The sequence below is a fragment of the Pongo pygmaeus genome, chromosome 19 (assembly GCF_028885625.2).
Source record: "Pongo pygmaeus isolate AG05252 chromosome 19, NHGRI_mPonPyg2-v2.0_pri, whole genome shotgun sequence".
NCBI classification, from domain to species: domain Eukaryota; kingdom Metazoa; phylum Chordata; class Mammalia; order Primates; family Hominidae; genus Pongo; species Pongo pygmaeus.
The window spans coordinates 17,255,205-17,267,949 of record NC_072392.2 but is presented as its reverse complement, the minus strand read 5'-3'; the positions used below and the strand labels follow the sequence as shown (position 1 = coordinate 17,267,949).

Sequence of the window (12,745 nt, the reverse complement as noted above, 5' to 3'; positions counted from 1 at the left end):
TTAGAGGCACACACCACCACACCTAAGATTTTTATTTTTTGTAGAGGAGGGGGTCTCACTATGTTGACCAAGCTGTTCTCGAACTCCTGGGCTCAAGCTATCCTCCCACCTCATCCTCCCAAATTGCTGGGATTTCAGGTGTGAGCCACCATGCCTGACATTACTTGGCTTTTAAAAACATTACTGTTTTTAGTCCTTTTTCTTGTATGTTTGAGTTTTATTACTTTCTGTTCTTTATTATTTTATTCCATTCTTAGAGCTTAATTTGTGGATCTTTTCTAACCGCTTGAATTAGATACTTATATCATTGATTTTCAGCTGTTCTTCTTTTCTAATCGTTTAGGGCTATCAGGACTATATCACACTTTTTTATGTAGCATCTTCATAATTTTTGAGTGGAAAATATTTTATAATTTCTATTGTGATATATTTTATCCTTGGGTTATTTTTAAATGTTTTTCTTAATTTTGTGCCATTTGGGAATTTTCTAGCAATCTTGTTGACTTTAATTCTACTATGGTCAGACAAGATGCTCTGAATTATGTCAGTCTTTGCAGAATTTTGTAAACATTTTGTGCTCTTGAAAAAATGTATAGCCTATAGGTATTGAGTATTGAGTACAATTTCTAGATGTGTCAGGAGATTAAGTTTGTTAATTATGTTAAAATCTGTGTACTTACAGCTTATTCTATCAATTGAGAAAGATTTTTTAAAGTCTGCTAGTGAGACTATACATTTGCTTCCTATTTAGTTCATTTAATTTTTTTCTTTCTGTATTTGAAGCTGTGTTATTACGTAAATACAAAGTTATAATTGTTATCTGTATGGTAAATTGGCTTTTGTCATTATGAAGTATCTCATTTCTTAAAAGTTTTTGCCTTAAAGTCTGTTTTGTCTGATACTAATATTACTACAGCATCTTTCTTTTGGTTGTTGTTTGTATAGTATATCTTTTTTCTTCTGCTCACTTTCACTTTCTGTGTATTCTTGTACTTTGTCTTTATTTTAAAAGTAGTATATTGTTAATTTTTTTTTTTTTTTTTGAGACTGAGTTTCATTCTTATCGCCCAAGCTGGAGTGCAATGGCGTGATCTCGGCTCACTGCAAACTCTGCCTCCCAGGTTCAAGCGATTCTACTCCCTCAGCCTCTTCAGCAGCTGGGATTACAGGCATGCACCACCATGCCCAGCTAATTTTTGTATTTTTAGTAGAGATGGGGTTTCACCATGTTGGCTAGGTTGGTCTGGATCTCTTGATCTCAGGTGATCCATCCCCCTCGGCCTCCCAAAGTGCTGGGATTACAAGCAATAGCCACCATGCCCAGCCTCTTCCCTTTTTTTTCTAAAAATATCTTCATTTGGCCTTCATGTTGGGAGGATATTTTTGGTAAGTTTGAAATTTTAGATTGGCAGTTATATTCTTTCAACATTTCAAAGGTATCATTTGTTGTTTTCTGTCTTATGTACAATCTGTTGAGAAGTGAGCCATCTGTCTAAACTTTTATATAAAAGGCGAGGCAGCAATATTTTCGGCTTTGTTGGATCATAAGGACTCTCTGCTGCAACTACCCCACTCTGCTATTGTAGCACCAAGGAATCCATAGGCAACATATTAACCAAGTAATGTGGTTGTGCTCCACTAAAACTTCACTTATGGACTCTGAAATTTGAATTTCATACATTTTTAATGTCTCACATTCTTTTGATATATTTTTCAACCACTTTAAATGTAAAAATTGGCCAGGCGTGGTGACTCATGCTTGTAATCCCAGGAGTTTGGGAGGCCAAGGCAGGCAGATCACTTGAGGCCAGGAGTTTGAGACCAGCCTGGGCAACATGGTGAAACCCTGTCTCTACTAAAAATACAAATTTTAGCTAGGCATGGTGGCACTGGCCTGTAATCCCAGCTACTCGGAAGGCAGAAGCACAAGAATCACTTGAACCCAGGAGGCGGAGGTTGCAATGAGCTGAGATTGCCCACTGCACTCCAGCCTGGGTAACAGAGTGAGACTCGGTTTCAAAATAAGTAAGTAAGTAAATCAATAAATCAACAAATAAATATATAAAAATCATTCTTATCTTGCTGGGTATACAGAAACAGATGATGGGCCAAATTGGTTATAATTTGTAACCTCTGATCTAATTGTTGCTCATTAAAGGACATCTATCTGTCTTTGGCCAGGTGTTGGGAGGCTGAGGTGGGTGGATCATTTGGGGTCAGGCGTTCAAGACCAGCATGGGAAACATGGCAAAACCCCATCTCTACTAAAAATACAGAAATTAGCCAGGCGTTGTGGCACAGACTTGTAATCCTATCCACTGCACTCCAACCTGGGTGACAGAGCAAGACGCTGTTTAAAAAAAGAGAGAGAGACAGATTTTTTTTTTTTTTTTTTTAATGAGATGGAGTCTCACTCTGTTGCCCAGGCTGGAGTGCCGTGGCATGATCTCGGCTCACTGCAGCCTCTGCCTCCCAGTTTCGGGTAGTTCTCCTGCCTCAGCCTCCTGAGTAGCTGCGACTACAGGCACCTACCACCATGCTCAGCTAATTTTTGTATTTTTAGTAGAGATGGGGTCTCACCACATTGGCCAGGCTGGTCTCGAACTCTGACCTCAGGGGATCTGCCCATCTTGGCTTCCCCAAAGTGCTGGGATTACAGGCGTGAGCCACTGTGCCCTTCCCTGTCTCTCTTTTTTTGGCTGCTTTTAAGAGTTTAGTTTTCAACGGTTTTACTACTGTGTACTTTAGTATAGTTTTCTTCATATTTCTCACGCTGAAGATTCATTTGGCTTCTAAGACTTGTGACTTGATTTTTTTTTATCTCTTGTGGAAAATTCTAAGACATTATTTCTTTGACTTAACTTCTGTCCATTCTCTCTCACTTCTCTTTTTAACCTTCTAGGACTCTGGTTACATCTGTGATAGACCTTTTCACCCTATCCTGGATGTCTCTTCTGCTTTTCTAACGTTCGCAAGTTTTTCATCATTTTGTGTTTCAGTATGGATACTTTGTACTGACCTATCTTCCATTTTGCTAACTCTCTCATGTGCTGTCTCTATTGTGCTCTTAGCCCATACTTTAAGTTACTATATTTATTTTTCAGTTCTAGAATTTTCATTTGGTTCTTATTTTATACTTTACAAATCTTTGTGAGATTGTTAATCTTATGTTCTTGAATACAGTTATCCTAGTTATTTTAAAGTTTATGTCTGAGACCTCAATTATTTGGATTCATTTTAGATCTGTTTCTGTATATTTGTTTTCTCTCTTGATTTTTTTCCCATGTGACTTTTGATTTTTGTCTCCTTTTTTTGGGGGTGGGGGGAGGCAGACAGAGTCTCGCTCTTTTACCCAGGCTGGAGTGCAGTGGCGCAATCTCAGTTCACTGCAACCTCCACCTCCCAAGTTCAAGTGATTCTCCTCCTTCAGCCTCCTGAGTAGCTGGGACTACAGGCATGCACCACCATGGCCGGCCAATTTTTTTGTATTTTTTAATAGAGATGGGATTTTGCCATGTTGCCCAGTCTGGTCTCGAACTCCTGGCCTCGGGTAATCTGCCCTTGTTGGCCTTTCAAAATACTGGGATTACAGATGTGAGCCACCATGCCCAGCCTTGTCTCCTTTTATGCCTGTTATTTTTGATTGAGTATCAGGCATTGACTATGAAAATCTATAGTAATATTAGGAGGTTCTAGATTATGTAATCTTTCCCACAGAGGATTAATGTTTGCTTTTGTCAGACTGCTAGGCTAGGGACTATAACAATCTTCATTCACTTTAATTCAATGAGAAATTTAAATGAGGTGGGTTTTAGTCCTTGAGCCAGCTGATCTATTTCTTAGTCGTTCTATTTGTAGGGCTTATCACCTTAAGGTTCCAGCCAAACCCTAGTTGTTCCAGAATTGTCCTCCTTCATGGACCTAAATCCGTCTCTGTCTTTCTTGCCCTATGAGTTTATTAAGAGTTCTGCTTACTTATTCAGCCTCTCAGTCATTTCTTAGAGAATTAACAGGCATTTGAAGGGGAAAATGGCACCAAATACCAGGATTGTTTTTCTGGGTTTCATTCTTCTCCTTGTAATTTGTTAGGTCTTTCTAGCTTTAGATGCTTTCAAACAGACTGTTCTTTTGTCCAAAATTTCAAATTGTTCTCAGCAATAAAGTTGGTCCAAATGACTTCCTCTGACATCCCCAAAGTGCAGACCTCTCAAATGTAAAAGTTTTTATTCTGTTTTCTATTCTTGTTGTCTGGGAGTAACATTTTACTTTCACTCAAGAAAGATGAGAATTTAGTGCATATAAATTAAGTTTCTACAAATAAATTTATTGAAGAAAATTTCTAATTACTAATATAACAACAACCTTTTTGTACTCTAAGCTTTTATAATTTTATTAGTGCATTTTGCAGCAAATTTTTCTGCTTTCCAACTTCATATTCTTTTGACCTTTTAAATTTAATATTAGTTTCTGAATTCCAAATTGGTGCTACAGATATGTTTTCTATAGCTTTTCTTCTTCTTATTTATTTATTTATTTATTTGAGATGGAGTCTCGCTTTGTCTCCCAGGCTGGAGTGCAGTGGCGTGATCTTGGCTCACTGCAACCTCCACCTCCTGGGTTCAAGCAATTCTCCTGTCTCGGCCTCCCGAGTAGCTGGGATTGCAAGCGTGTGCCACCACACCCAGCTAATTTTTGTGTTTAGTTGAGACGGGGTTTCACCATGTTGGCCAGGCTGGTCTAGAACTCCTGACCTCAGGTAATCCGCCCACCTTGGCCTCCCAGAGTGCTGGGATTACAGGTGTGAGCCACTGTGCTCGGCCTTTATTTATTTATTTATTTATTTATTTATTTATTTATTTATTTATTTGAGACAGGGTTTCACTTTGTCACCCAGGCTGTAGTGCAGTGATGCAATCATAGCTCACTGTAGCCTCAACTTCCTGGGCTCAGGGGATCCTCCAGCTTCAGCCTTCCAAGTATTTAGTACTACAAGTGTGTGCCACTATGCCCAGCTCATTTTTAATTTTTTATAGAGATGGGGTCTCACTGTGTTGCCCAAGCTGGTCTTAAACTCCTGGGCTCAAGCAGTCTTCCTGTCTCATCCTCCCAAAGTGCTGGGATTGTAGGCATCGGCCACCACACCCAGCCTTATAGCTTTTTTTCTGACAGCAAACTTTTTTTTTTTATCAGATATTGGCAATATAATATCCTATGACAGCAAAAAATATGCTCAAACTAATTAAAACTATTTAAAAGTAAAAGAATGATAAATAGCAACAGCATGACAAAATATTAATTTAAATTTTATAAAAGTAAAATAACGTAGACAAATCATACTGCTTAAAAGTGGGTTTTAAAATCATAAAATTGGCTGGGCACAGTGGCTCACGCCTGTAACCCCAGCACTTTGGAAGGCCGAGGAGGGTGGATCACTTGAGGCCAGGAGATGGAGACCAGCCTGACCAACATAGCAAAATGCTTTCTCTACTAAAAAGAAAAATTAGCTGGATGTGGTGGCGCATGCCTGTAATCCCAACTACTTTGGAAGCTGAAGCACAAGAATCACTTGAACCTAGGAAGTGGAGGTTGCAGTGAGCTGAGATCGTGCCACTGTACTCCAGCCTGAGCAACAGAGTGAGACACTGCCTCAAAAATAAAAATAAAAAAAAAATCATAAAACCATTCTACCATGGACAAGAGTTTTTATTGAACTTATATTTAAACATTGAGGCATAATTACCTGAAAATGAATTACAAGTTTTAAAAAGCATTAAAGTGTCTTAAAAATAAAATATTAAATTGCATACACAAACACGTTGTAAAACCAGTATTCCACAGTGTAATTTTTTTAATGAATTTTTGACAAACTCAGAAATGTTCTTAGGGCCATAAAAAAAGTTGCAAAATCTACCCTTAAACAATAATTACCACTATTTGAAATATCAGTAAGTATAAATATTAACTTTTGACTAGTTTGTTGTTCAGTTCTTTTTGAAAATCAAAGTGTTTTTTCCATAAAAGTTTTATTAAAAGGTATGTACAAAGACTTGAATAAACTATTCTGCCAGTGAATTTGAGAAAGCCCTCACAACAAAGCTAGTCAATCAAGAATGAGAACAAATAGAGGCCAGGCATGGCATGGTGGCTCAGGCCTGTAATCCCAGCACTTTGGGAGGCTGAGGTGGGTGGATCACCTGAGGCCAGGAGTTCAAGACCAGCCTGGCCAACATGGTGAAACCCCATCTCTACTAAAAATACAAAAATTAGCCGGGCATGGTGGCACACGCCTGTAGTCCTGGCTACTCGGAAGGCTGAGACAGGAGAATTGCTTGAACCCAGGAGGTGGAGGTTGCAGTGAGCCGAGATCACGCCACTGCACTCTAGCCTGGGTGGCACAGCAAGACTCTGTCTCAGAAAAAAAAAAAGAGAACAAATAGAAAGTATGGTTGGGGACTAATGTCTGGTTTGTGGAGTAAATAGAAAGCAAGGAAGTATGACAGTTTTTGAGATTGTTAAAAGTTGAAGAATACTATCTAAAATAGTTGGCTCTAAACTATGAATGGACTTTTTTTTTTTTTTTTTGAGACAGTCGTGCTCTGTCACCCAGGGTAGAATGCAGTGGCACAATCTTGGCTCACTGCAACCTCCACCTCCTAGAATCAAGCAGTCCTCCCACCTCAGCCTAACAAGTAACTGGGACTACAGGTGCACACCATCATGCCTGGCTAATTTTTGTATTTTTTTTTTTTTTTTTTGTAGTGACAGGGTTTTGCTATATTGCCCAGACTGGTCTCGAACTCCTAAGCTCAAGCAATTCTCTCACCTTGGCCTCCCAAAGTGCTGAGATTATAGGCATGAGCCACTGTGCCCAGCTGAATGGACTTTTTTATGGGAAAGTTTCATTGAATTTGCTACTTTAGTTTTTGCTAAACCAGCCTCCCTTAACCCTACCTTCTTCTCACTAGAAAACAAGTCAGTGTGAAAGCAATTAAAACCATATATTCATTATCCATGTATTTATTACTTTTATTATTCTGTTTAGTGAGATTGCCCCACCTTAGGAAAGGAATTACTTGATTTTTTCTCTTTTTTTTTTTTTTTTTGCCTTTTTGCCCCAGACATGGAGCCCAAACCTGCAACCAAGAATGCTACACGAACAAAGGCTGTTTCTGAAGATTTATCACAGGAGGCCATACTAGAGAAACTTACAGAGAATGGTCTGTGGGATTCCAGAATGGAAGGGTTATGGAAATGGAATGATAGGATATTGAGATTAGAAAATAATCAGAATCATTTGAGTCAAAGAATAATTCCACTCAAGAAGACTCCCACTAGTCAAAGAGGCTTTAGGTTTGAATCTATTCTTATTCCAGAACCAGGCATTGCCACAGAAGAGCTTCACAGCAGATGCCAAACACAAGAGGAAAATTTCACAGAGAATTTAAATTTGATTACAGATACCCATTTGGGGAAGATTATTTGCAAGGAGATGAAAGGCAGCAAAGCCATAAGGCAGACTTCAGAACTTACTTTGGGGAAAAAATCCAGTAATAAGGAAAAACCCTACAAATGTAGTATATGCGAAAAGGCCTTTCGTTATAGATCATTGCTCATTCAACATCAAAGAACTCATACTAAAGAAAAACCTTACGAATGTAATGAATGTGGGAAAACATTCAGCCAGCCTTCATATCTCAGTCAGCACAAAAAAATCCACACTGGAGAAAAACCCTATAAATGTAATGAATGTGGAAAGGCCTTCATTGCTTCTTCATCACTTATGGTACATCAGAGAATTCACACTAAAGAGAAACCTTATCAGTGTAATGTGTGTGGGAAATCTTTTAGCCAGTGTGCCCGTCTTAATCAACACCAGAGAATTCAAACTGGAGAGAAACCCTATAAATGTAGTGAATGTGGGAAAGCTTTTAGTGATAAATCAAAACTTGCAAGACATCAGGAAACTCACAATGGTGAGAAACCCTACAAATGTGATGATTGTGGGAAAGCCTTTAGGAACAAGTCATATCTTAGTGTACATCAGAAGACCCACACTGAAGAGAAACCATATCAGTGCAACGAGTGTGGGAAGTCTTTTAAGAATACCACAATTTTTAATGTGCATCAGAGGATTCATACTGGAGAGAAACCTTTTAGATGTAATGAATGTGGAAAAGCCTATAGAAGTAATTCAAGCCTTATCGTACATATAAGAACTCACACTGGGGAAAAACCCTATGAATGTAATGAATGTGGGAAAGCATTCAACCGCATCGCAAATTTCACAGAACATCAGCGAATTCACACAGGAGAAAAACCCTATAAATGTAATGAATGTGGGAAAGCATTCATTAATTATTCATGCCTTACTGTACACCACAGAATGCATACAGGAGAGAAACCTTATAAATGTACTGAATGTGGAAAGGCCTTCATGCGTTCTTCTTCTCTAATTATACATCAGCGTATTCATACTGAAGAGAAACCTTATCTGTGCAATGAATGTGGGGAGTCTTTCAGAATAAAATCACACTTAACTGTACATCAGAGAATTCACACTGGAGAGAAACCATATAAATGTACTGACTGCGAGAGGGCATTCACCAAAATGGTAAATCTCAAGGAGCATCAGAAAATTCATACTGGAGTGAAACCCTATAAATGTTATGACTGTGGAAAGTCCTTTAGGACTAAATCATACCTTATTGTACATCAAAGGACCCATACTGGAGAAAAACCATATAAATGTAATGAATGTGAGAAAGCCTTCACTAATACATCACAGCTTACCGTGCACCAACGAAGGCATACTGGAGAGAAGCCCTATAAATGCAATGAATGTGGAAAGGTTTTCACAAGTAACTCAGGCTTTAATACACATCAAAGAACACATACTGGAGAGAAACCATTTAAATGTAATGACTGTGGGAAAGCATTTAGCCAGATGGTACATGTCACAGAACATCAGAAAATCCATAGTGGAGAGAAGCCCTATAAGTGTGATGTCTGTGGAAAAGCCTTCAGGAGGGGTTCTTACCTTACAGTGCATTGGAGAACACACACTGGAGAAAAACCCTACACCTGTAAGGAATGTGGAAAGGGTTGTATTACTTTATCACAGCTAACCCTACATCAGAGAATTCATACTGGGGAGAGGCCCTATAAATGTGAAGAATGTGGAAAAGCCTTCAGAACTAACTCAGACTTTACTGTACACTTGAGGATGCATACTGGAGAAAAGCCCTATAAATGTAATGAATGTGGAAAAGCCTTCAGGAGTAGTTCAAGCCTTACTGTACATCAAAGAATACATCAGAGAGAAACTCAGTTAACATAAAGAACAATAAGTCATTCACCTAGATGTCAACTCCACAAGATGAATCTTATAAACTATATTTTATGAATATAGGAAAATCTTCATTAGGAATTCGTCAGAAAGTATACAGAGAAACTATAAACAATTATGTGGGAAATCATTTAATAATATTAAATATTAGAAGTTATAAGGAAACTCTCACTAGAGGAAAATAATGAACAAATGAAAGCATTCATCCAGATTTCATACTTTACTCATTTAAAAAATTATCTTTAGTTAATTGCCTATATATGTATTTGTCTATTTTTCTATTTATTTATCTGTCTTTTCTTATAAACCTGGAGGTGCTTTTTATATATTTTAGATATTAATCCTTTGTCATTATGTAGCAGATGTTTTTCTTAATCTAGCATTTGTCTTTATACTTTATAGTAATGCACAACATTTTTATAGGAAAATATTTATATCATTTCCTTTTTAGATTTTTTATTTACTCATTTTACTTAAAAGAGATCTCCTTAATCCCTAGGTTATACATAGTATCCTAAATTTGTTTTTAAGATTTTTATGATTTTATTTTTTACACTTAAGTCTTTAATCCCTCTGGACTGGATGGTTCTTCATAGGAGAGCAACTGTAGGTGATCATTATCCTGTGAAAATATTTTGAACCTAAAAAGCACTCAGGGAAATGCAAATTGAAATGCTCAGTGAGATGAAACTTCCCCTTCATGAATTTGGCAAAAATTAAGAGATCTTTTGCTAGCTATTGGGGTTTGGGAAACCATGTACTGTTACTTAAAGGTTGTATAACATACCTCCACCAGCAGTCCAACAATATATGTTTAAAATTTTAAACATATATACTCTTAGACCCAGCAGTCTCACTTTTGGAATCTGTCCCATAGAAATAAAAGCAGCATCAATGCATAAGAATATAAATAAACGTGTTTGTTGAAGTATTGTTTGTAGAGGGGGGCAAAGCCCCAACTGCAAACAAAGTGAATGCCCATTAATAGGGAAGTGGTTAGATAAATTGTGATATACCCATATTATGGAACAGTGTGAGAGTAATTTTAAAAATGACTTATATCTATACTAGCTGATTTCAATGTATTTCCACAATGTATTGATAAATAATTGCTTTATAACAAATGTATATATACAATATATCATTTTTGTTAAAATAATCACACCCATTTATTTTGTATTTATGTGTGTGTGTGTGTGGTTAGATGCACATGGAGACAGGTATGGAAGAATATACACAAGGCTGTTAATATTGATTACCTTGAGGGGAGTGAGAAAAGGAGAAGTAGAGGTAAGGGAAGGGGAGACTGTAAAAACAGAAAAATGTAAATGCTGCCTTTATGGTATAAAACTGTAAATGTAATATTATGTATTTATGTGAACTTCTGAGAGAGATGAAAGGATGGTCTCCAAAAAATTAATGATGGTTATTTCTGTTTTAGTGGAGTATCGATTTTTTGTTTTTTACTTTCTTTTCTGTTTTTAATTTTTTCTTTGCAATGAACCTGTAATATTTACATAAAAAGGAAAAATATTTTTGTTGTGCATTTTATTTATTGGACACCTTCAATGTGCCAGGACCTACTCTCAGTGCTGGATATACAATGAGGGGGAGAGGTGCTCATGCATCTTAGAGCATGGAAATTGGTTCTGATGTTACTTAAATTCCAAAAAAAGTTACTTAGCATCTTATTCCTACCACCCACTGAGTTTCATTTGTAGGAGGTGATAGAAATTCCGGATAGATGAAAAATGTGCCCAAGAATATCTGGAACTTGTGCCCAGGCTGTAGACCAGAAGACCTCAAGCCTCAGAAAGAAGTTCCACTTTCAACATGCCACCAAAGAAAAGGTCACAATGGCAACAACAGGTGTCTTTATGGAAGAGGCTGTGTAAAGCCTCTGAACTTTGCATGATGAAGTGTAGAGAGAGAAAATAGCCAATTATAGACCCAAGTCTGTAAATGAGGGCTTGGAAGTTCTGGGAACACTATGAAATACTTCTGCTAGGAGGGGCCTAGAGTAACAATGGGAACCCAGAAGCTGTGTCCTTGATACCAGAAGGCCCTAACAGACCAAAGACCTGACATCCAAAAAGAACAAGGCATGATGAGTTACACTTCAGGGAGGCTAAGAGGATCAAATACCCGTTTCACGATGCCAGGGTAAATATGTATTTAACACTGGGAAGGAGATTGATGTGAATTATATTCCATCATAAATGAACAATTTGACATTCTGGTTAAAATGACCATTTCTGATTGAAGTTTAATAGTGAAACTTACTAAGAGACCAATCCTTATTGAGGATAGTTAATGTGCCACTTTCTGACTGAAAGGTTTGAGAGTCAGACCTTTAAGAAGCCCTGCTATCACAGAGTTGACATGGCATGATGCCAACTTTGTTGGTCCCTCCATTCTGCCTCCGAATCGTCACTACATCTAAACCCTCCCTCCCATTCCTGCCTTAGAGGCAAGTGCTTCAAGAAGAGGAACGTGGTCAGTAGGTTCAAATGACAAAAGAACTGAAAAGTATCCATTGGGTAAGGGGTTGGGGATGACCCACACCAACCTGACTAGAGCAGTTTCAGTGGCACGGTGAGCTCCCAGGGCCTGGTTCTTGTGCATGCCGCTATTCCATTATGGGTTTAATTTGCACTTCCTCAGTGGATAATGCTGTTGAGCCCCTCCTTTCGATATGTGTTGGCTTTTTAAATATCTTCTTTGGGAAGTACCTGTTCAAGACTTTTGCCATTTTTTTAGTTGGGAACTGATTTTTGCTCATTTGTAGGATTCTTTATATATTCTGGAGACGGGGTTTTTAAAGATGTTTGTATTACACATATCTCATCTGCAGCTTACCTTTTCACTCTCTAAATGATGTCCTTTGATGAACAGAAGTTCTTAATTTTGATAAAGGATAACTTTTCTTTATGATTAGTGCTTTTTTGCCCAGTTTAAGAAATATTATCGTAACTCAAGGTCATAAAGATATTTTTCTACATTCTCTTCCACATATCTACTATTTTATGTGTATGATCCATCTGAAATTAATATTTATGGTATGGAGTAGGGTCAAAATATTTTTCATACAAATAAGCAATTTGTTCAACATCATTTATTGAAAAGGCCATCTTCCTCTCTTTCCCTTGTTTTGCAGTTGAACATTCATGATAAATCCAATGATCATGCATGTAAGGGTCTTTTGGACTATGTTTCATTGTTGTATGCTTTTATTATTGTAACAATACCAAATATTTTAAATGAAAACTGATAGTACAGTTGACCTTTGAACAATTCAGGGGTTAGGGGAACTGACCCCCTTACACAATAAAGAATCATTGTATAACTTTTGACCTCAAAAATATAACTACTAATAATCTACGTTTGACTAGGAGACTT

At 37.5% G+C, this 12,745-nt stretch overlaps 1 protein-coding gene across 4 annotated transcripts in view; it reads left to right on the top strand.

Moving 5' to 3' along the window:
- The window catches only part of ZNF624 (zinc finger protein 624), a 34,434-nt gene extending 23,557 nt beyond the window's left edge, over positions 1–10,877 (top strand). For all 4 annotated transcript variants that reach the window (XM_054457870.2, XM_054457869.2, XM_063656601.1 and 1 more), the window contains one exon: positions 7,119–10,877. In XM_054457870.2, coding sequence (XP_054313845.1) covers positions 7,119–9,337 — 2,219 coding nt within the window. In that variant the 3' untranslated portion in view covers positions 9,338–10,877. The remainder of the gene's footprint in view (positions 1–7,118) is intronic.
- The last annotated feature ends 1,868 nt before the right edge of the window (positions 10,878–12,745 follow it).